Below are 22309 nucleotides of genomic sequence, written 5' to 3'. Positions count from 1 at the left end.
CCTTTTTCTTCAAAGGGCGGCATGATGCATATTAATTATTATAGTTTTTAGGGGTATAAAATTTAATTTAAAATTTAATATATATATATATATATATAATTATTATAGTTAATATTTTGGGGTATAATTATTATAGTATATATAATTCTTATAGTTAATTTAATATATATATATATATTTATTATAGTTTTTAGGGGTATAAAATTGTTAAATTAATATATATATATATATATATATATATATATATATAATTATTATAGTATTTTTGTAGGGTTATAAAATTATTAAATTAATATTCTGCTTATCGTGTATCGTGTTACCCACGTGTATACCCGAACCAACCCGTTATCTTAACAGGTGCTTATCGGGTTACCCGATAATGACCCGATTTGTTATTGTGTTGACCCGAACACTTGTTAATTTCGTGTTGTGTCGTGTCTGGTTATCGGGTCGTGTCAGGAATTGTCAGGCCTAATCGCAGGGATCAAAGTGATGTGTTATGCAAATCTCAGGGACGATTTTGGCTAAAAAGCCTAAAAACACACACACAAACACAGAACAGTGGGTCTTGCAGCATTGCATGGGCTAGCCAAACCGAGACCGAGGAATTGTACGTGAATGAAATGGAGCATGCATGAATGGAAGTTCAATTTTTCAGAACACAGGTTTCAAGTGAGAAGAAACTCTCATAGCAAAACACTCACTTCATTACACACTTATCACCACAAAAAGATGTTCTGCACTTAATAATACTAACGGAACGCGAGAGGTTTGAACTCTGGGACACATGGGGATAGAGGAGGTGTTCGTGAACTATAAAATTAATTGAGACTAATATAATGTTCTGCCCACCGATCCTTCTCGTCCAGAACCTCTGCTGATATTTCTTTAGCATGAACTCCATCGCATACCATGCCACAGATGCACAGACTCAAACCAGTTTAACTCGATCAGTTTGTTAGGCCCCCAATTTTCCAAAAAGCTGTGGATTGTTACAGGCCTTGGAGAGCAATGGAAGGTCTTTGTCAAGTTGTTTAGGAATGTGATAACCACACCTCATTTTACTTCTCACACCTTTTTAATTTTCGGCCGTCAGATCGGACGAATCAAAAGAAGATCAACGAACATAAATGATCAAGAGATGTGTGAAAAGCAAAATCAGATGTGTGGATAGCACACCCTGTCGTTTATTGTGAGACATTGGAAGAGACTAAATACTTATCCCGCAATAGTTTTTATAGAAACTAGAAGCATCTCTCTGTCATCATATTTTTTTTATGAATGTGGATGAGTGCTTATATGTTTTGCTTAAGCTAGGCTTTTGCTTATGATGCGCAAGTTATATAATGCATGCTTTTTGGGTTAAATTTTGTTAGAACTCACATTTCCATGCATGCCTTTAGGGAGTGAAGTGAATCGGGGGTGATATAATAAGTTGTGAAAGAATCGGTTTAGAACGTATCCGCTGTTTTAGCCATGATAGGAGCATATTCATGCGACTTAAATGGCTTGTTCTCGTGCATTTACGTTATGTTTCTTTAGTTATTTTAGTACTTTAATCTATTTTCGTGTGTTTGTAGGTCCAAAGGGCTAAAAGAGCAAAAAGATGCATTTTGGAGACTTTTGGAGCACTTTTGGGCTAAGGATGGAAAGCCTATGCTTGGAGCCAAGGTGTTGGACGAAATTGAAGACCTAATTGAAGACCAAAGTGTTGGAACCTTGTTCCCTTTAGTTCTAGGACATTTAAACCTTTCCTTTATCCATTGCACATGCATCTCCATAAACCATCAACACCTCACACATAATCATTCACACCTTGCATTCACATGCATTTCCAACCTAATCACTCACCCACACAATCTGCCATCATTCCAACCAAAACCGTACACATGCTATCACCATGCATTCACATGCACTTGTTTCTCCATCATTCCATCCTTTAAAACATTGCACATGCACTTTAATCATTCAACACATGCACTCCCATTCTTTAATCCATGCAGCCACACATGCACCCACATGCATTTCCACCCACATGTTATCCCATTTCAGATTGCATTTCATTCATTTCACATGCACTTCCTTTAATTAATTCATCCTAGCTGTCAAAGCACATGTACATTCACCCTAATCATTCACTTAGCTTTAATTCACATGCAAACACATTGCATTACCATTCACCACAGAAAAACACTCATTGCCGTGCACATTCACTCACCATACCATTCCAGCATTAGCACATGCAACCTAGCTGTCATGTCCCCCCCATTTCACCTATAAATACTCATTCATTCATTCTCATTCATCCACAATTCATTTCACAACAGAAATTGGTCCCTTGGGGCCGTGCCCTTCACAAAGTTCATCCATTCCATTCATACACTCAATCCATTGCAGAAATGTAGACCATAAACCACCCTTGCCGTGACTCTCCCTTACAATCCAAACACCATCCTTCCATTTCCACCACTCCTCATCCATTTCCATAATTCCCCAATCCATTCAACACACCAACAACATCCCTTAGACCTTGTGCTACGACGAAGAGGAAGATAAGAGGGCCTAAACGTTCATACAATTCAAGTTTGAGTTGTTGGAATGTTTAGGTGTTTCTTTGATTCTACATCAGTTTTGCTTCAAGGGTTCTTTCTTCTTATTAATTCTATGTTCATTCATGTTTTATATTTTTATGTTAAATCCTTTGCAAACATGAATTGTAACTAATCCTCCTCTAGGGATTCGATGTAGCCTTGCAAAGTTTGCCATGTAGTTAATTCGGAATTCTCATTTAATCTATCTATTTCTTGCTTCATTCTCCGATTTAATTGTGACTTAGTGTGTTGATTTTAATGCTTGATCATCATTTGAATTAACCACAGGTTGTTTAGCCAAGATTAAAGCACACATCATGCATAATCTTGGTAGATATGTGAATGAATGAAGGGAATGTTTTGCAAACATCCTGCCGAGTGTTCCCTTTGGTTTTGTGAAAGTTTCTTGTGCACTACATAGTCTTGATTAGGAACCAAAGTTGCACATCACAATTAGGCTCATAATTAGAGACATTTGATCAAATCCACACATCATATGGCTGATCATATCTAAGTGAAACAAACCCAAGAAATAAGTAGAGGGATGAGTATAATCTGACTTAACAAGCATGGACTTGGCTTAGCAATGGTGAAATCGAATCTCTAGCTTCATCTTCATTCGTACTATCTTATTTTATTAGTTGATTGATTCATTCATCTTGTGTTTACTTCATTTCCTTATGTTTTAATTTACAATCTGTTTGTTTCCAAGTTTCTGTTTTTATTTCAAGTTTCATTCAAAACCAATCCCCCATTTCTTTTAAAGTGTTAGATTAGTTAGAAATACATTTAGTTTGTGTTTGTAAGTGTTTTGATTCATTTTGTTTCCCAAATTCGTCCAAAGTACTCAAGGTGCTCAAAACTGCCCAGAAAGTGATTTTAAGGCAGTTTTGAGTGTTTTGGTGCTGTTTTGAGTTTTTTGGTTTGTTTTAGTGTTTTAAAGTTTAGTTTTGCATTCCTTGAGTCTAGTATAGTGTTTCATATTGTTATTTTACGTTTTTGAGTCAAATCCAAGTGGTTAACAATCCCTCCTAATCCCCGGTCTAGAACGATCCCTACTTATGCATATACTACAATTTGACGAAAAGAGGGTTTAATTTGTGTGCGTATAATTCTCGCATCAAATTTTGGCGCCGTTGCCGGGGATTAGAAAATTTGCTAATCCCTTGGATTGTTTTATTTTCGTTTGTTCTTTTTATTTTATTCCAGATTCTTAATCTTGTTTTTGTTTCTTGTTTTAGGTACTAGTTTATGACTTGGAGTTCTCATCCGATTCGTGAACATATTCTGGAGTGATTGGGTTCTTCGTCCGGCTGCAAGACGTAAAAGAAAGCGCTACTTGGGAGGCAACCCAATGCACTGAAAAAAAAAAAAAAAATTTCATTTATTAAATAAAATACTAAACATGGAGAAAGGTGGTGCTTCACAAAGGTTGTTTACGTGAAGCCCCACTACGAGGCGTCGAAGCAGAAGGCTTTGAAGCAGAAGGAATTGGAGCGGAAGGCATCGGAGCGGGAGGCATCGGAGCTAGAGCATTCCAGGCCTCAATACTTGGCCAAGCGCTGGATGAGCCAGGAAAAAGGTGCCTCTGGAGGAAAGACGAAAACCTTTGACGGTCACTGTGAATCCGACCTTCAGACTCTTGCAGCTCATCAAGCTTCCTCTTCATGCCCGTCGAATAGTTGTTGGCAAGCACGTGCAAACTTCTAATTTCGTACTTAAGCTGCTGGATCTCCTGCTTGAGACTTTCCACCTCTGCCATCAATGATTCCACCTGACGGGAGCGGGCAAGCAGGCGTTGGCCCATGTTGGACACAGAACTCGCACACTGAACATTAAGTGCGAGGGACTCTTGAACGGCCAACTCATCGGACCGTCCTGACAGCAGCCTACTATCTTTTGGAGTGAGGAGGTTCCTAGCTACTATTGTAGCTGTTGTGGCGTCCTGCATCACGGAATCTTCACCGGTGAGAGGACCGTTAGAAAGAAGGGCGCCATACGTTACCTTGACACAGCGCGCCCGTATCACTGCTAAGGCTCAATTCCAAGCTAAGGTTCGATGAGTTTGCCATTTTTCAAAAGTGTTCAAAGAGAAGGGATGGAGTTAAATTTTAAAGGCCCGGAGTCGATTTTCAAGAATGGGAAATCTTCAGAGTGTGTTTGTTGTGGTGATCGATAGCTCAATAAAAAGCCAAGGCGACGCGTCCACCAATTCAAAAAGCCGGAATTTCCGGCGTAATTTAGGCAACGCTTTCTCGGCTTTTCAGAAGACGCGTTCAACTTTGTCAAAAGATTTCTTCTTTTCAGACAACACGTGGAGGCCATCACCGCAACTACACATCTTTAGCCGACAAGCGCAAAGTTCGGCGATGCTTTCTCGGCTTTTCAGAAAACGCGTGCAGCTTTGTCAAAAGGAGCCGCATCCGCACTACTACGTGTCGTTCAGAAAGCAAAGGGGCGTCGTTCAGAAATCGAAGGGGCGCCTGCTCAGAAATCGAAGAGGCGTCGTTCTGATATCGAAGAGACATTTGTCGACAAGGGTAAAAGAACAGTACCACCACTTGATATTATCTCTATATATGTCGACCTTCGTCTTTTATGGCAAGGAAAACCTGAAGAAAATGCCCAACTCTCCCTCACCTCTGAGGGCGCACTCCCAGCAAAGCCTTTCGAAATACTCAATTCTTTCTTCTTCCCCAAAGATGATACCAGATGCCTGGAGTACAGATGACCCAGGAAGAAACGGCGGATTGAAGTGTGCTGATTCATTCACCGCTTCTTCAAAAGCAAAGGTATCTCATATCATCAAGGTCAAAAGCAAAAGTATCTCATATCATGCTTTTTCCCTGTCTTTTTCTTTGTCCTTGTTCTTACTCGCATGGCAAAGTAAAAGAAGCAATCAGCCGGCACTTGGAGTCAGTCTTCCGATCTGGAGCCAACTGCCTGGAATCTATTCCTGATTGCTTACCTAGCGTTGCTCTCGAGTAGTCATCTTCAACGGTTGATACACTTCCAGAGAAGGGACCACTTCTGCAAAGGGGAGCGAGTAAAGCAAGTGAAAATGATACATTGAAGCATGTGGAGACAAACTTAGGCTGAGTTATCCTTCAACCCTTTTCAATACGAATTGGAAAGATTGAACAAAGAAACAGACCAAAGGAGTAAGCTCAGACCTTCGGGGGAGACCAATTGAATCCTGCTGCCCAGTTCAAGAGTAGCACAAAGGAAAATCAATGATGGGCGGAAACCAGTTCAAGAGTAAGCCTGTGGAGTCACTATGATCAAAGCCTCAATGCAATTACCAAGGAGAAGAGGGAATTTACACTCCATAACCAGATTTGCGTCCCTAAACTCTTCTCTTTGTTAATTACATTCTGCCATGTTTAGTATGTTTAAGTGCTTTTTGTGTGTTTACTTATGATTTGTGTGAATCTATGCTTAAAACATTGAGGACAATGTTTGATTTAAGTGTGGGGGGGGGGGGGGGGGTAACTAAGTATATTTAATGCAAATTCGTGGGATTTTATCACCCATAACTTCAAATGTTGTTCCTTGCTGTTTTAAGGTGTTTTTAAGTTATTTTAGAGTGTTTTAGTATGTTTTGTTTTTATAACTCCGAAAATCACATAAAAATTTGAAAAATATGTTTTGAAAAGCCTAAAAAGAGTGTTTTGAGTCGTTTTTGTGTGTTTGTGTCTTAGGGTACCTTCCAACACAATGATAAGGATTTGGTTTATAATTGCATGACGGTTAAAAAGAGTTATTAACATAGAGAAAAGTTTGATTTACTCTTGGTATATGCTTGGTTATGGTTATAATGTATGACTTCACATGCAATCATAAAAGAAAAATTCGTTTTTGTAACATGCTTGAAGGAAGGAACTCAAACAAACGCTACAACCCTGTGAGACTCGAGCCATTACCTTCTTTGGAGAGTTTTTTTTCTGTGATTCTTTGTTTTCTAAAGTTGTTGAATGATCTCATTATTCCTTGCTTGGTTGCTACTTAGAATGCAAGTGTATCATGATAGAACTAAATGCTAGAACTTATATCCGTTTCATTCAAAGCATGATATTGATTGCATAACATACAATAAGATGAAGTTGTTAGTCAAGCCAAAGCCAAAAAGCCTATCCCTTTTCACATGTATTGTAGGATTACCCCTTTTTAGCCTTTTCAAGCTTATTTTCTTTGTTAACCCCTTGTTCTTAAAGGATAGTGAATCATGACTTAGAATGAACTCCTTTTGATCAATATACTGCAGAAAATAAGTGTGGGGGAAGATAATAGGGCACGGCCAAAGAATGAAATAAAGAAAAGAAGAAAAAAAAAAAAAGAGTTGAAAAATAAGTGAGAATGATCTCACAAGCATTGGTTATTGAAAGAAGGGTCCAAAAGAGTGAATTTGACCCTAGTTGTTGCATGAATCTTCCCTTGTGTTAAAAGTTGATTTCTGCCATTAAAAGTGAGTTTAAGTGTCAATTTCAATACTTCGCTTCCTATTACTTTAAGAACCTTTGTTTTACTTTACCTTTCTTTGTTAAACCATTACCCTTAGCCCCGTTACAACCCTCAACTTCTATCTTGATGTTATGTGTTCAATATGTGGAGTTTGGAATTGATATGAGCTTATGGAATCACTGGTTCTCATTCTAAGTAGTAGCATTCCATTCATGAGATCATATTCATGTCATTATCGTAAATCCAGAAAATGCTTTCTTTGATATAACATATGTGAGTGTTAGAATTCATATTTACATCAATCTTCTCACATATAACTAGTGTAGGGTGTGTAGTCAGAAAATCTGTGTGAAAATAGAGTGCATTCTTGTAAGGATTTGAGAAAATTCTCTAAGGCATGTTACTACATTCAAAACATGGTTTTAAATGCTTAATTGTGAAATAGTATGTGGTGACTATGATTAAGAATGTACTCAAGTGTGAAGATGACTAAAATCTATGGGACTAATGATTTTTAACTTGTCATGTGCATTGGAAATCCCTGAAACGATTGTTGGAAGGTTTAGGTTGTGTTTTTCTTGTTCAGTGTCGTTGTGTTTTTTTTGTTTTTTTTGTTTTATTTTGCTCGAGGACTAGCAAAAGATAAGTGTGGGGGTATTTGATAGGAGCATATTCATGCGACTTAAATGACTTGTTCTCGTGCATTTACGTTATGTTTCTTTAGTTATTTTAGTACTTTAATCTATTTTCGTGTGTTTGTAGGTCCAAAGGGCTAAAGGAGCAAAAAGATGCATTTTGGAGACTTTTGGAGCACTTTTGGGCTAAGGATGGAAAGCCTATGCTTGGAGCCAAGGTGTTGGACGAAATTGAAGACCTAATTGAAGACCAAAGTGTTGGAACCTTGTTCCCTTTAGTTCTAGGACATTTAAACCTTTCCTTTATCCATTGCACATGCATCTCCATAAACCATCAACACCTCACACATAATCATTCACATCTTGCATTCACATGCATTTCCAACCTAATCACTCACCCACACAATCTGCCATCATTCCAACCAAAACCGTGCACATGCTATCACCATGCATTCACATGCACTTGTTTCTCCATCATTCCATCCTTTAAAACATTGCACATGCACTTTAATCATTCAACGCATGCACTCCCATTCTTTAATCCATGCTGCCACACTGCTTCAGATTGCCATGTCATTCATTTCACATGCACTTCCTTTAATTAATTCATCCTAGCTGTCAAAGCACATGTACACTCACCCTAATCATTCACTTAGCTTTAATTCACATGCAAACACATTGCATTACCATTCACCACAGAAAAACACTCATTGCCGTGCACATTCACTCACCATACCATTCCAGCATTAGCACATGCAACCTAGCTGTCATGTCCCCCCCATTTCACCTATAAATACTCATTCATTCATTCTCATTCATCCACAATTCATTTCACAACAGAAATTGGTCCCTTGGGGCCGTGCCCTTCACAAAGTTCATCCATTCCATTCATACACTCAATCCATTGCAGAAATGTAGACCATAAACCACCCTTGCCGTGACTCTCCCTTACAATCCAAACACCATCCTTCCATTTCCACCACTCTTCATCCATTTCCATAATTCCCCAATCCATTCAACACACCAACAACATCCCTTAGACCTTGTGCTACGACGAAGAGGAAGATAAGAGGGCCTAAACGTTCATACAATTCAAGTTTGAGTTGTTGGAATGTTTAGGTGTTTCTTTGATTCTACATCAGTTTTGCTTCAAGGGTTCTTTCTTCTTATTAATTCTATGTTCATTCATGTTTTATATTTTTATGTTAAATCCTTTGCAAACATGAATTGTAACTAATCCTCCTCTAGGGATTCGATGTAGCCTTGCAAAGTTTGCCATGTAGTTAATTCGGAATTCTCATTTAATCTATCTATTTCTTGCTTCATTCTCCGATTTAATTGTGACTTAGTGTGTTGATTTTAATGCTTGATCATCATTTGAATTAACCACAGGTTGTTTAGCCAAGATTAAAGCACACATCATGCATAATCTTGGTAGATATGTGAATGAATGAAGGGAATGTTTTGCAAACATCCTGCCGAGTGTTCCTTTTGGTTTTGTGAAACATCCTGCCGAGTGTTCCTTTTGGTTTTGTGAAAGTTTCTTGTGCACTACATAGTCTTGATTAGGAACCAAAGTTGCACTCACAATTAGGCTCATAATTAGAGACATTTGATCAAATCCACACATCATATGGCTGATCATATCTAAGTGAAACAAACCCAAGAAATAAGTAGAGGGATGAGTATAATCTGACTTAACAAGCATGGACTTGGCTTAGCAATGGTGAAATCGAATCTCTAGCTTCATCTTCATTCGTACTATCTTATTTTATTAGTTGATTGATTCATTCATCTTGTGTTTACTTCATTTCCTTATGCTTTAATTTACAATCTGTTTGTTTCCAAGTTTCTGTTTTTATTTCAAGTTTCATTCAAAACCAATCCCCCATTTCTTTTAAAGTGTTAGATTAGTTAGAAATACATTTAGTTTGTGTTTGTAAGTGTTTTGATTCATTTTGTTTCCCAAATTCGTCCAAAGTACTCAAGGTGCTCAAAACTGCCCAGAAAGTGATTTTAAGGCAGTTTTGAGTGTTTTGGTGCTGTTTTGAGTTTTTTGGTTTGTTTTAGTGTTTTAAAGTTTAGTTTTGCATTCCTTGAGTCTAGTATAGTGTTTCATATTGTTATTTTACGTTTTTGAGTCAAATCCAAGTGGTTAACAATCCCTCCTAATCCCCGGTCTAGAACGATCCCTACTTATGCATATACTACAATTTGACGAAAAGAGGGTTTAATTTGTGTGCGTATAATTCTCGCATCAAGCCATATCCGCAGCGCTTGTCCTTTCTTTCTAGATGCTTTGAATATCCCTGTACCGCCGATTGCCTTTATTACCGGATTACTAGAAAGTAATTCAAAAGGAATTGTTATAAGGTTTAAAAAAAAAGTTAATCATCAGCTTCGTTGGTTGTAGAAAAATTATCCACTCCCATGTTGTCTGCAACGTGGTATTCCATTGCTATTCCGATTTCTATGTGCGGGAACTCAACTGCTTTCCTTCTCCTTCCCTTTCTTCTCCCTCTTATTAAAGTTCACTCTTCATTTCTAATTTGATAATCATGGTCAAATGAAAAAACTAATTGCATATAAATAATAATATAAATTTTGAATCTTGTGATATTAAGTTACTCTTGCAACGGACCATGCAATATAAAATATTGGAGTATATTATTATAAATATCCTAGATTGTCAACTCGTATCACACTTATCTTAAATCACTCAAACCAAATATGCAATGAAGTTCCCTCAATTTCTTTAGTCAAAATATTAGATAATTGATTGAATGAACAATTCCACGTAATTTTTGTGGTAACAAATTTCCGATGTCTTTAGTTTTGATGAAATTATACAAAATAACACTTTAATCGAGGACCAAAGCAATAGCGGAGCCAGGAATTATTTGGTGAGTGAGCTAAACTAAAATTATTACTAGGAGATCAAATGATTAAATTTTTTGTTACTTACATAAGGTTACACAAAAACAAGTTTGAAAGCAATAATTTAAAGTAAGAAATTTAACTATGAATAAAGCAAGTTTCGACTAGATTTAACAAAAAAAACATTTGAAGTTGCAACTTATACTAGAAAGAAACATACATCATCAATCTTATCATAACAACTTAACAAATAAAAGAAAAAGTATCTATTCAAGTTGTGCCCTTCAATCCTTAATGGAATTGAAATCCTTTGTTATTTCTTCAAAATCAATCTTTTTGACAAGCTCTTTTTTAATGTACACAATTATTGAATCTGCTAGAAATTCACTCTCCATCTCGATCTATCAGACTATCAAAAAAATATATATTAAACTTGAAATTGAATTTTTAAAGTACGAACTCTTAAAATTAAAGCAATAAACAAATAAAATCATCAAGACATAAGAACAAAGTGATCAAAAACTTACCTATTGATGAGAAAAATTAATAAACTTTCTCACTTGTATGTTTGGTTTCTATGAACTGCATGAGAAGGCTTTCTGAAAAGTGAAAAACGGTCACTGTTGTAACCCAAAAGTCAAAAAATAATAATAAACTACTCCTAGGAAACATACAATAATAAAATATTAAATCTACTCTTTAAAACCGGATGACTACTCCTAGGAAACCTATACTAATCACTATAGACTACTCCCTATAAACTAATCAAATAAAAAGATTATTGGGACGTGTGTGTCAATGTGTACGATTTGAACTATAGTAATAATAAATTTTGATATTGATTAAAGTAAATAATTTATTTAATATTTATTAACTCTTACTTTTTCTAAAAGTAGTCCCATTTTTCAGAACTTTTACTTATTATGTGGGTTATAACAATTAAAAATAATCAAATAGTCTAAATTATCAGTATTTTAAACCTTAAACAACTAAAACTCTCCTTATGCGAGAGCCCACCATAGCCTTGATATTGCCTCCACTGTTGGACCAAAGCCACATGTGCCCACAAGGTGGTGTGTTAGCTAATGAATTTCTAATGCCTAAGTCAATTTCTTTGAAAAGAGTGACTGTTTAGGACCTTGAATGCATAGCAAAAGCTTACCAAAATTTAGTGGAGATGAGGTACTTATACGAGGTGGCCGGCCTAGGTGTAGGGTTCTGCCCTACACGTGACAGCTTCCCATTTGTCAGGTTGTGTCATTTGTAAGATGTATGAAGAAAGAATTATCCCAAGATATTAATTAGGAGATAATATCTTGAGATGATGATGGAACCATCCTTGATCGATTTTGATGAGGATTTCTTACTTGTTTGAGTTGATCTTCAAATAGGAATTGTTGTAACCAAATTTGCGTGGCACTACTAGTGGTAAAGATGCCCAAACTCGTTAACCTGTAAAAGAACAAACAACTGTAAGCAAATCCAGTACTGAGGGAGGGGGTGTGTTGGTCAAAGGCTCTCCAACGATTAAGTTAGTAAGTAATATTAAGATTCAAGCAGTATGTAAGAGAATAAGTATGCAGAGATTGTGTTACCAGAGATGAAACATAGAAGGCGGTATTATATCAGTTGAGGATAGGACCTTTTAGGATAGTAGAATCCTTATTAAACCAGGAGAATCCATGAAGATATCTAGGAAGTAGATATTGCATCATTTTAGGAGTGTGATTACTTAGGGTGCAAAACAATCTTTAGATTGTAAGGACTCTAAGACATATGAAACCTAATGATTCCTTGTTAGATTAGGTTCCCGAATCTTGACGACCTTCGCTCACTGATTTTGAACATGATAATGGTGGCATCGGTATGCGTTTAGTTAGCTCCGCTGTTGAGTCCTTGACCAGACTTTTGAGATAGGCGCATTCCGATTCGTCTTACTTTGGCCTTGGAAAATCTTAGTCCCACATAAATGTATTAAAGATAAGATTTAGTGATTAATTCTATCTTTCATGCATTTGACTTTTATATGCGACGAGCAGGGGAGCTTGGTACTGTCAGTGTCAATTGCTTGAGTCTTCAAGGATGTTCAGCTGCGTGTGAGAATTTTTGTGTGCCCTGCCTATTTAATGAGGGCAATTTGATCTTCTTTGGGAAAAAATCTACATGTCATCTCCAAAATTTTTGGAATTATTTTTTACTCCACACCTCTCCCAATTCCTAACATTTTTATAGAGTTTTTATCGATAGTGATAATTGGTTGATTTTTGCATCAAAATTCGTGTTTTAGACCAATGAAGGTTGTGAATTCAATTTACTTATTTTAAAAAGTGATGCTATACACGCATTCATTTTTATCTCTCACACACATTCTCAATTTTCAGCCACTGGGTTGAATGAATTGAAGAAAATAAATTGACAAAATTTAATAAGGAAGTGTGAGCGGTAAAAAAAAGTGTGTAAATAGCACTACTTATTTTTAAACGTACTATGATCTTACTATAATCAACTTATAAACTAAAACATTTCTACCTACAAACAATGAAATAATCATGATGACAAGTAAATGATTAAATGTTATATAATCTCTGGATAATCATTGGACGATGACATAAAAAATGAACAGTAGAAATCCGTGACTGGAGGTCTAAAATTTCGAATCATTGCCTTTGAATACAAAGCCAACAACATCAACCAGTAGAGTGGGTGCATTGTGATTAGAAAGGGGTAGAATTATATCCCCATCCATTTCGCTCTCATTCCCTTCCCTCCGGTCATATTTTTCATTTTGTCATTCTTTCTCTATAAAAAATAGCATAAGATGTTAACGTAACTTAATCGTGACTATTCAAATAAAAGGGAAAAAAAGTAAAAAAAAAAGAAAAAAATCCTGTTCTGATTAAAAATAGGCATTGTGGCTTTTTAGCTTTATTTAATTCTTGTATCCTTTTGGGAGAAAGTAGCAGGAAAGAAAAGAGTAAAAAGAAATTTCCTTTTTCTTGTTATCTTGGTAAGGATTGAAGGTTATCTTCTTGTTCCTTTAACCAGATCGGCTTTGATTCTGCGACTGTGCAGACTTGCATATTCTTCTTTAATCATATAATGTTTGACTTCATACAAGCACAGCTGGGAGGCCTCCAAAGTTTTTGTTCTAGTTGTATCATGCCAGCCAGCGATTTATATGAAATGAGTTTACACGTAATTTTTAATATTACAATACAGCATGGCATGTAGCATTTTTATGTGATAATGTATCATTAAAATGAGACGTTCAATAATATTGAATTCATTTCATATAAATTTGTATATGGAGTGGTTGATCCACATGCCCTCACTTTCTGTTCGCTTCCTTCTCTCTTTTTAGTGAAATACACGTGGTACTATGTTATTAGAGTATGTCAACCTCACACCGAGCCGCATGAATACATAAATAGAATTTTTGACATAATCAAATTCAAAAACCAAATTGATAAGCGGTGTCAATTTCAATAATCATATAAGATGAAAAATCTAGAAAAAGTGATGAACGTGCAGCATCTGAAAGGTAATGTTCATAAAGATCTATTTATTTATTTGTAATTAATCAAAGAAAAATATAAAAAAAACATAAATAGAAGGAAGGGTGCAAAAGGAAAATTGAGTTGGTACTCTCCCTCTGTAGCAGCAGCAAAATCTTTCGTTGTCACTCACTCACTCACTCACTCACTAATCACCATGTCACTCCTTCTTCTCCGGCGACTCTTTCTCACCGTCTCCGGCTGCTTTGACGTTTAACGCCCCACCTCGAACCCCCGCTCTCTTTTCCACTTTCTCTAGCATTGCTTCTGCACAATCACTTTTCCAACCCCTTTCCATTTCAAAACCCCAGCCCGCCCGGCTTTTTTTCTCGTGCCGCCGTTTCTTCTCTTCAGTCTTGGACCGTTCGCCTCACATTTCTTTGGTAAGTTCTTATTCTCTTCAGTTTTCTCTACTGCCGCCGTTTCTCTCAAATTTCTGCTTTTTTAATTTTGTTTTTGTATTTTTTTATGGTTCAGTTGTGGTGTTTAAAGTTGGGAGTTTGATTTGGGGTTTTGAATTAGGGTTTGCAAATTAGGGTTTTACTGGATTTTGTTGTGTTTGTTGAGTTGTTATATGAACCGACACTTCTAGTGCTCTCTTATCCTCTGCTTTTAGGCCCCTACATTTCATCTGTTCAACTTTTCAAGAAAAAAGCATCTCTTGGAAAGCTTTCAAGAAAAAGCAGAAGAAAAGCAAATTTGGCAAACTAGTTAGTAGGATGACACTCACTGTCAATGCTTAAAGTTTCAATTTTTATTACATTTTCAAATCTCACTAATGCAGCGGAGTGTTGGATTGTCCTAGGGGTACTGGTTAGGGCCTTCTTCTTTAACCCACTGCATCCCGGATTCTCACCCTTGCCCCTAGTGTATATTAAAGTAGTAACATCGCTTTTATTCAAATCTCACTAGTTCATAAGTGTAAATGAGATTAATCTTCAGAGATAATTGACAAAAAAAAAAAAAAAAAAATCTTGAATGTTGATTTGTCTGCAATATTCATTGTCCAGTGTGTTTAACCTTTCAAGCCCTAAGAGGGATTGCTTTGCTTAAACAGTAAACACTGAATCCAATTGGGTTAATTTTGGGTCCCATTCATCCACAGGAATCAATTCAAATCTTTACTCCCTTTACAGCTCATTTTTTTTTGTCATAGGCTACTTCCTGCCTAATTCTGTCAGTCACTCTCTGTTTGATTCTTCAAAATTCTGAATGCTCACATGACAATATTATAATGTTGCAAATACATAATAATGGGGTGCCTCTGAGATGGTCATGGGGGCATTCTTCACCGGCTTGATAAATTTCTGGGGTTTTAACTGTATTTTCAGGTACTAAATTCTGAAGATTGTATGTATTCCTTCTTGAATTGTATGAAGTTTGTTTTGAGTGTTATTTCTTTGAGTTTGTCATAATTTTTTGGAACTTCAATTTTCTTTTGGCCTGAAAACAGTAATTCTTCAATTTTTTTTTTTTTTTTTTTGTTTTTTGTTTTTTGTTTTTTATTTTATTTTATTTGGGCTATAAGTTGAATTGATTCTTGGCATTTTTACTTATCAGTGGGGTTGCTTTGGAAAATGTTGGAACTTGTCAACCTTTTTATCTACTTCAACAGTTCTACTCTAAATTTTCCTAGTGAAATTCATTAACTTTGATATGCGAACATGATTCAGCCCTTGGAGAGCTCACAGTTCTAATTTATTGTTTTGTAGGATCTATAAAGATATTCAGATATGCCTGAACTGGTTGAACATCTCCCTAAATCGTATCTCCTGCTGTGCATCTTTGTTGTGTTCCTGTTACATACTCTTTCCGGTGCAGAGATTCCCTTAGGTTCAAAACTTTCTGTGGCCGATGAAAACATATGGATCTCTCCAAATGGTGATTTTGCATTTGGATTTTTTAACTGTTCAGACCAGCCAAACTATAGTTTTGGGATCCGTTTCAATTCAAAATCCATTCCGCTTGACCAACAACTTTTAGTATGGAGTGCTGCAGATGGTCTTATTCTTGGTAACGATTCTTATGCCCAGCTGACCCAGGATGGCGAACTAGTTTTATTTGATTCCTTGAAGGGTGTCACTGCATGGACCAGTAAAACAAGGCAATTATCAGTTGTTTCTGCTGCTCTTAATGACAACGGAAATCTTGTTCTATTGAATCAAGAGAAACATATTGTTTGGCAAAGTTTTGATTCTCCATCTGACATACTTCTTCCCGTACAGAACTTCTCTACATTTCAAACACTTCGAGCTGCTAGCAGGAATAGTGTGTCCAGTTACTACACTCTTTTCATGAGTGCTTCTAGTCAGTTGCAACTTCGATGGGAAAGTCATGTCACCTACTGGACAAGTGGAAGCCCTTTTAGTTCAAACCTCAGTGCTTTCATCACTTCTGATGGAGCCCTACTACTCCGTGATCAAAACTTGAAACCTGTGTGGTCACTATACGGTCAAGATCACAATGACTCTGTAAATTACAGGTTTCTTAGGCTAGATGTTGATGGTAATCTCCGGTTATACTCATGGGTAGAAGAATCAAAGTCATGGAGATCAGTCTGGCAAGCAGTTGAGAACCAGTGTGATGTCTTTGCAACCTGTGGCCAACGTGGCATCTGTGTTTTCAATGAATCTGGGTTCCCTGATTGCGAATGTCCATTTAAGCTGCAGACAAATGAGTCCAATTCCAGATGTTTTATTCCAAATCATCGGTGTGCTTCTGGTTCCAACATGCAACATTATAAGCATACTTCCCTGCATGGAATGTACCCACCAACTGATGATGTAGTTGCCAAAGTTAGTCTAGAGAAATGCAAAAGCTTGTGTCAGAATGACCTGACTTGTACAGCTGCAACCTTTACAAATGATGGAACTGCACGATGCTTAATTAAGAGAACACCGTATGTTACTGGCTATTCAGACCCCTCACTGAGTTCAGTATCTTACGTGAAGATGTGTGCAGATCCATTAGCTGTAAATCCCAATCTCTCGTTGCCTTCCCCTCCTCCACTCAATCGGTCTCACAAGTTTTGTTTCCCTTGCTTAATCGGAGCAGCCTCAGGAGTGTTCGTTGTATTTGTTTTAGTTCAATTGGCACTTGGTTTCTGGTTCTACAGAAGAAGAAATTTGGATAGGAAGAAAGCCGCGTTTGCTCATACCAGCCCAAACTCGAATGGTTTGATAGTGTTATCCTTCTCTGAAATAGAGGAGCTTACAGAGAACTTCAAATATCAAATTGGGCCAAAGATGTTCAAAGGTGTTCTTCCAAATAGAAAACAAGTTGCAATCAAAGATGTGGATGCAAGCGTAGAAGAAAGAAAATACCGGTGTGTAGTTGCAAAGATAGGAAACATTCATCACAAAAGCCTTGTGAAGCTGCAGGGCTACTGTTGTGAGTTAGATCACAGATTTCTAGTCTATGAATATGTCAAGAATGGTTCTCTGGAAAAGTATATAGAAGATGTTAAACTCTGTAAGAAGCTGACTTGGGGGAAGAGATTTGATATATGCTTAAGTGTCGCAAGGGCCATTTGTTATCTACACACAAGCTGTAGGGAATTTATGAGCCATGGGAATTTGAAATGCGAGAATGTGGTACTGGATGAAAATTTAGAGGCCAAGGTGACTGAATTTGGACTTGGGAACATAGTCAGCAAGGCATCATGCTCTTCATGCTCTTCTGCAGAGAGAGATGTGGAGGACTTTGGTAAGATGGTGTTAGTATTAGTAAGTGGGTGTCGAGTTGGGGACCTTTGTGAGTGGGCATACGAAGAGTGGCTGCAAGGGCATCCAGAGAATGTGGTAGACAGGAAAATAATTGGTGGGTTTATTGCGCAAGAGCTGGAACGTGCTTTAAGAATTGCATTTTGGTGTGTCCAAACTGATGAACGTAGAAGACCTCCAATGAGAGAGGTGGTTAAGGTCTTGGAGGGCACCTTGAGCGTTGATCCACCACCACCCCCTTTTGCTTGTCAAGGGCCACTTGATGACGAAGAGGAGCCGTAGAACCCAGCTGTATGGAAGAAAGTTTATTTTATTTTTGAAATATCTTCTCGAGTTTTAAGCTGTGCATAGTAGGACTAACAACACATTGACAATTTAGCTTTGTGTTCTTGTCTTTGAGATAGTCCTGACAAGAGATTTTCCCCCTATCTGAGCTATAATGAAATGCCATTTTCCCATTTAACTTTTGAATTTCGCGTTTAACTTTGGAATATATTTTGCAATCTTGTGGCCTCATTTCCTCCGCATATAAGAATAATCATGACAATCAACGCCCTGCTCTCTTCCAAGTAGCCAAATCCAGTTTTCTCAGGTACGAATTCTCGTTTCATTTTCATTATTACATGGCCTAAAGATAACTTTTGTATGTTGGTTATGAGAGGAGTTGCTTTTCTCGTTATTGCTAATGAAGGTTACCGTTGTAACTCGCTTGAATTTCTAAGGCTAAAAGTTGTGGATTTTGTTGGATTTCTTTTGTGAAATTGTTGCTTTCCCCATGTTTTAGTTGATTGGATTTCTTGCTTTGCTTCCCTTTGGATCAAAAGGAGAAAAGGGGCGGCCAAAAACTGACATCCTTTGATTGTCTCCGGTCGTGGAGTAGGTTGGATTTGCCGGAGTTGTAGAACGTGTGCAGTTTCTCGTATTCTTGCTTGAGATGGTAATCATCAACTCCCTGACCCAATTTTTTGGCTCAAAGCAAGAACTATTCACCTTTTTATTTTTCAGATTTTGTGATTCATTGGTTTTCTTCTTACAGGATTTGTTTTGAATCATATAGGGGATTGGGAATCAATGGGATGCATATTTTAATTACACATTATTGAAAGAAATACAATAATCTGACATCAAGATTAAGAAAATTAATTAGTATGCCTTTGAGTAGAATTAAAATTTCTGGTCGAATTCCACCTGAGCTCTGCCGGAGGAGTTGCATGCAGTCATTCGACCAGAAATTTTATTTCAACTCGATGCAAGCGGGAACAACTTCACAGGATCAATCACTAGTTAGGTAATTGTCACTACTTGGATCTCAGCAGAAACTCACTCTCCAGGGCCAATTCCAACTTGTGGCATTTTCTAGAACGCACCAGCTAATGCTTTTGTCGGAAACTATGGCTTGTTTGGAGATGCAGAGGGAGTCGGACTGGCTGCATGCAACTCCTCCGGCAGATATTTCTTTTCCAGAACGTAATAACAACTATTCGTGAGTTAATAAAGGCAAAATTGGTGTTGTTATCGTTGTATCCTTTTTGGGTTTTGTAGTGGTTGCAACTGTCATTGCCTTCTTACTTATGTTTCGCCAGAGATCCAACCTACTGCGTCAATTAGTCAATACATATCAGAACTTTGAGCCCAATGGTATTGCAAGAGGAAGTAAAAATATAGACTCCCAAAACCCAAAACTTTCTCGAAGAGCCCGAAAAACCAGCAATAAATGTCTTAGAAAACCTGTGAGAGAGACTCCACCGTGTCGAAAGGACGTCGGAAGAGAGCCAACAACCATTGCCATGAAGCTGCCTTCCAAAAAGAGATGCCAAGTAGACTCTGAAGTCGAATTACACGTAGAAAAGCAAGAAAGTAACATAATTCTCATGCGTTGAAGAATTGAATCTGTGAGAAGGCGTCCTTGCAACACCTTCCAAACAAGAAGACTTGATTGTCAAAACTAAGCAAATGAGAATAAGCCTCTTTCGCCGAAAGGAGACCAGATAAACATCCCGACCAACACAAGGAATCAGTAGATGCTTGTAAAGGGAAAGGAGTAGCATCAATGGAAGCCGCCACCTCCGCAAATAAGTGACAGAAAATGGCAGGTAAATCCGAATGAAAACCAGTTTGAAATCCCGCGCATGATTATTCATAGAATGAGCTAGAGCATTAGGAATCTCAAGATGTGATACCAAAGGCCTGCCCAACCAATTATCTAACCAAAAAGAAATTTGTGAACCATCTCCAAGGACGCATGTCGAATTTGACAAGATAATGGGGATAATCTTCTTAAAACAAAGGCAAATGACAGACTTATTATGCGTCAATAAAGGAATCAAGAGCATGCGTAAAAACAGCCATCAAAGAACGAGATTTAAACATTTCAGAAGAAGAGAGCGATTTAGAACTAACAAATCTTTCAAGCCTAAACCCTGAGATTCATAGGACGACAACATACATGCCACAAGAATTGGGATCACCTGATCAGAAAAAATTTATCACCCAATGTTGTACTTGATTTAGGAGAAGACGCAGCCAAGCATAAACTTGGAAGCTATAAATGAGAATGCTCTGAATGAAAGGAGTCATAAGATGAAGACTTGCTTGCGAAAGCATATGTCCCTTACAGGACCCCAAGATTCTTTGCACTTCTGATAAATGGGGCAAATGCTAGAGCCTTGATCACCAGAGTCGCAAAAAACACAAATCTCATGCTTGTCGGTACCATCACCAGTAATATCATCATCAAATTCGGGATTCATAGAATCCTCTGGTTGCTCCTTCCCTATTAAAGGAAAGGTGATAATGATAATCAGACACTGAACAATAAGAGACATGCATATTGATATTCTTTCTTCTCCATACGCATCATGTTTGCACAAGTGGAAATGGGGCTGCTAGGTTAACTTTAGGTGTGTATGCATGTTTAGCATAACAGGGACCTTAACTTATTTTTATATAGATGATACCCTAGATCCCTTCCTTATAAAACAAAAGGTGATGATGAAACCAGTACTGAGACCACATGACACTGAATATAAAGACACATTGATATTATGTCATAAGAAGACTAAAGTGCGACCAAATGCGCAGTTTGTGGGGCTGTAAACATATTAAGTTGCCATAATGACAACACCTTGCTGAAATTGCAGAAATATGAACTAAGTAATCTTTAGTGGCAGAGTAATATATCAAACAACTCAGTTATTGGCAAAAGAAAAAGGTGTGCGCATAATATATCAAACAACTCAGTTATAAGCATAGCTACCTCGTCCGGTTTAATATGATTTGCATATATATCTCCATATAGTTAGAGAGTGTGTTTAGTGAATAGATGTTGATGTGTCTCACCATGAACATTATAAAATTTAATAAACCCTCCCGTAGATCGATCATGTAAACTAGCAAACAAATATGATTTCTCAACGGTCCTTATAAGTGTCTCTTCATCATCTTGGTCAGAGTAAAGGACTTCCAATGCAGAGTTTGCAAGTACAGACCCTGAACCTAAGACATGGTAGGTGCAACTTATCAAGGTTTAATGAGGTGTATCTGCTAAAGGACCACCAACGTGGAAAATCTCTTGTTTAAGTCCTCCAGCAATGATTATTGAACACGTTCAAAAAAGGAGGATTCCTTTTTGTTACTGATGGATGCTGCACAAAATCTTTAGAAAATGATGAAAGAAAAATCATCTGTGATAATGTCATAAAACAATAGGCCGTCTCCGGAAACGTGTGCTAGAGTGTGAATTGAGTCCTTTTACCGGTGGGATCGGTAAAAACGATAGGCCGTCTGTGGGAATGTATGCTAGAGTGTGAATTGAGTTCTTCTACTGTTTCTGAAGCTGCTAAGGGACCACCAACTTATTGTTTTTACTAATCTGGCTTATTGTTTCGAGAGAGTACTATCGGTGTATCCATAACAAAATGTGCTACTTCAGAAATGGTAGAAGGACTCAATTCACAGTCTAGCACATGTTTCCAGAGATGACCTATCGTTTTTACCGATTCCGCCGGTAGAAGGACTCATTTCACACTCTAGCACACGTTTCCGGACATGGCCTATCGTTTTACGACATTATCACAGATGATTTTTCTTTCATCATTTTCTAAAGATTTTGTGCGGCGTCCAGTAACAAAAAGGAATCCTCCTTTTTTAAATGTGTTCAATGATCATTGCTGGAGGACTTAGACAAGAGATTTTCCACGTTGATGGTCCCTTAGTAGATACCCTCATTATACCTTGATAAGTTGCGCCTACCATGTCTTAGGTTCAGGGTCTGTACTTGCAAACTCTGCATTGGAAGTCCTTTACTCTGACCAAGATGATGAAGAGACACTTATAAGGACTGTTGAGAAATCATATCTGTTTGCTAGTTTCAATAACAGATCACATATTCTCTATATTATTTTATAATTAAGACAGTAATATAAGTTTTTTCAAGCATTCAAACTACACTATTTTCTACATCATTCAAG

General features: G+C 37.3%; 1 protein-coding gene across 3 annotated transcripts; it reads left to right on the top strand.

Moving 5' to 3' along the window:
* The first annotated feature begins 14030 nt into the window (after positions 1–14030).
* LOC137745964 (G-type lectin S-receptor-like serine/threonine-protein kinase SD3-1) lies at positions 14031–18303 on the top strand. 3 transcript variants are annotated; one of them, XM_088682093.1, is made up of 2 exons: positions 14031–14105; positions 15831–18303. In XM_088682093.1, exon 2 carries the CDS (start codon positions 15852–15854, stop codon positions 18120–18122), a length of 2271 nt encoding a protein of 756 aa, XP_088538219.1. In that variant the 5' UTR covers positions 14031–14105; positions 15831–15851; the 3' UTR covers positions 18123–18303. The 3 variants fall into 3 exon arrangements, with proteins under 3 accessions (XP_088538219.1, XP_068342097.2, XP_068342098.2); XM_068485996.2 differs by lacking the exon at positions 14031–14105 and adding an exon at positions 14136–14501; XM_068485997.2 differs by lacking the exon at positions 14031–14105 and adding an exon at positions 14508–15449.
* The last annotated feature ends 4006 nt before the right edge of the window (positions 18304–22309 follow it).

Source organism: Pyrus communis, chromosome 12, assembly GCF_041283825.1.
Source record: "Pyrus communis isolate YQ-2024b chromosome 12, ASM4128382v1, whole genome shotgun sequence".
Taxonomy (NCBI): domain Eukaryota; kingdom Viridiplantae; phylum Streptophyta; class Magnoliopsida; order Rosales; family Rosaceae; genus Pyrus; species Pyrus communis.
Note: the sequence above shows the minus strand (reverse complement) of the source record. Positions and strands in the feature narration are given on the sequence as shown.

Excerpts from the sequence above, each read along its gene's own strand:
- LOC137745964 (XM_088682093.1), top strand. The coding sequence starts at position 15,852 with ATGCCTGAACTGGTTGAACATCTCCCTAAATCGTATCTCCTGCTGTGC.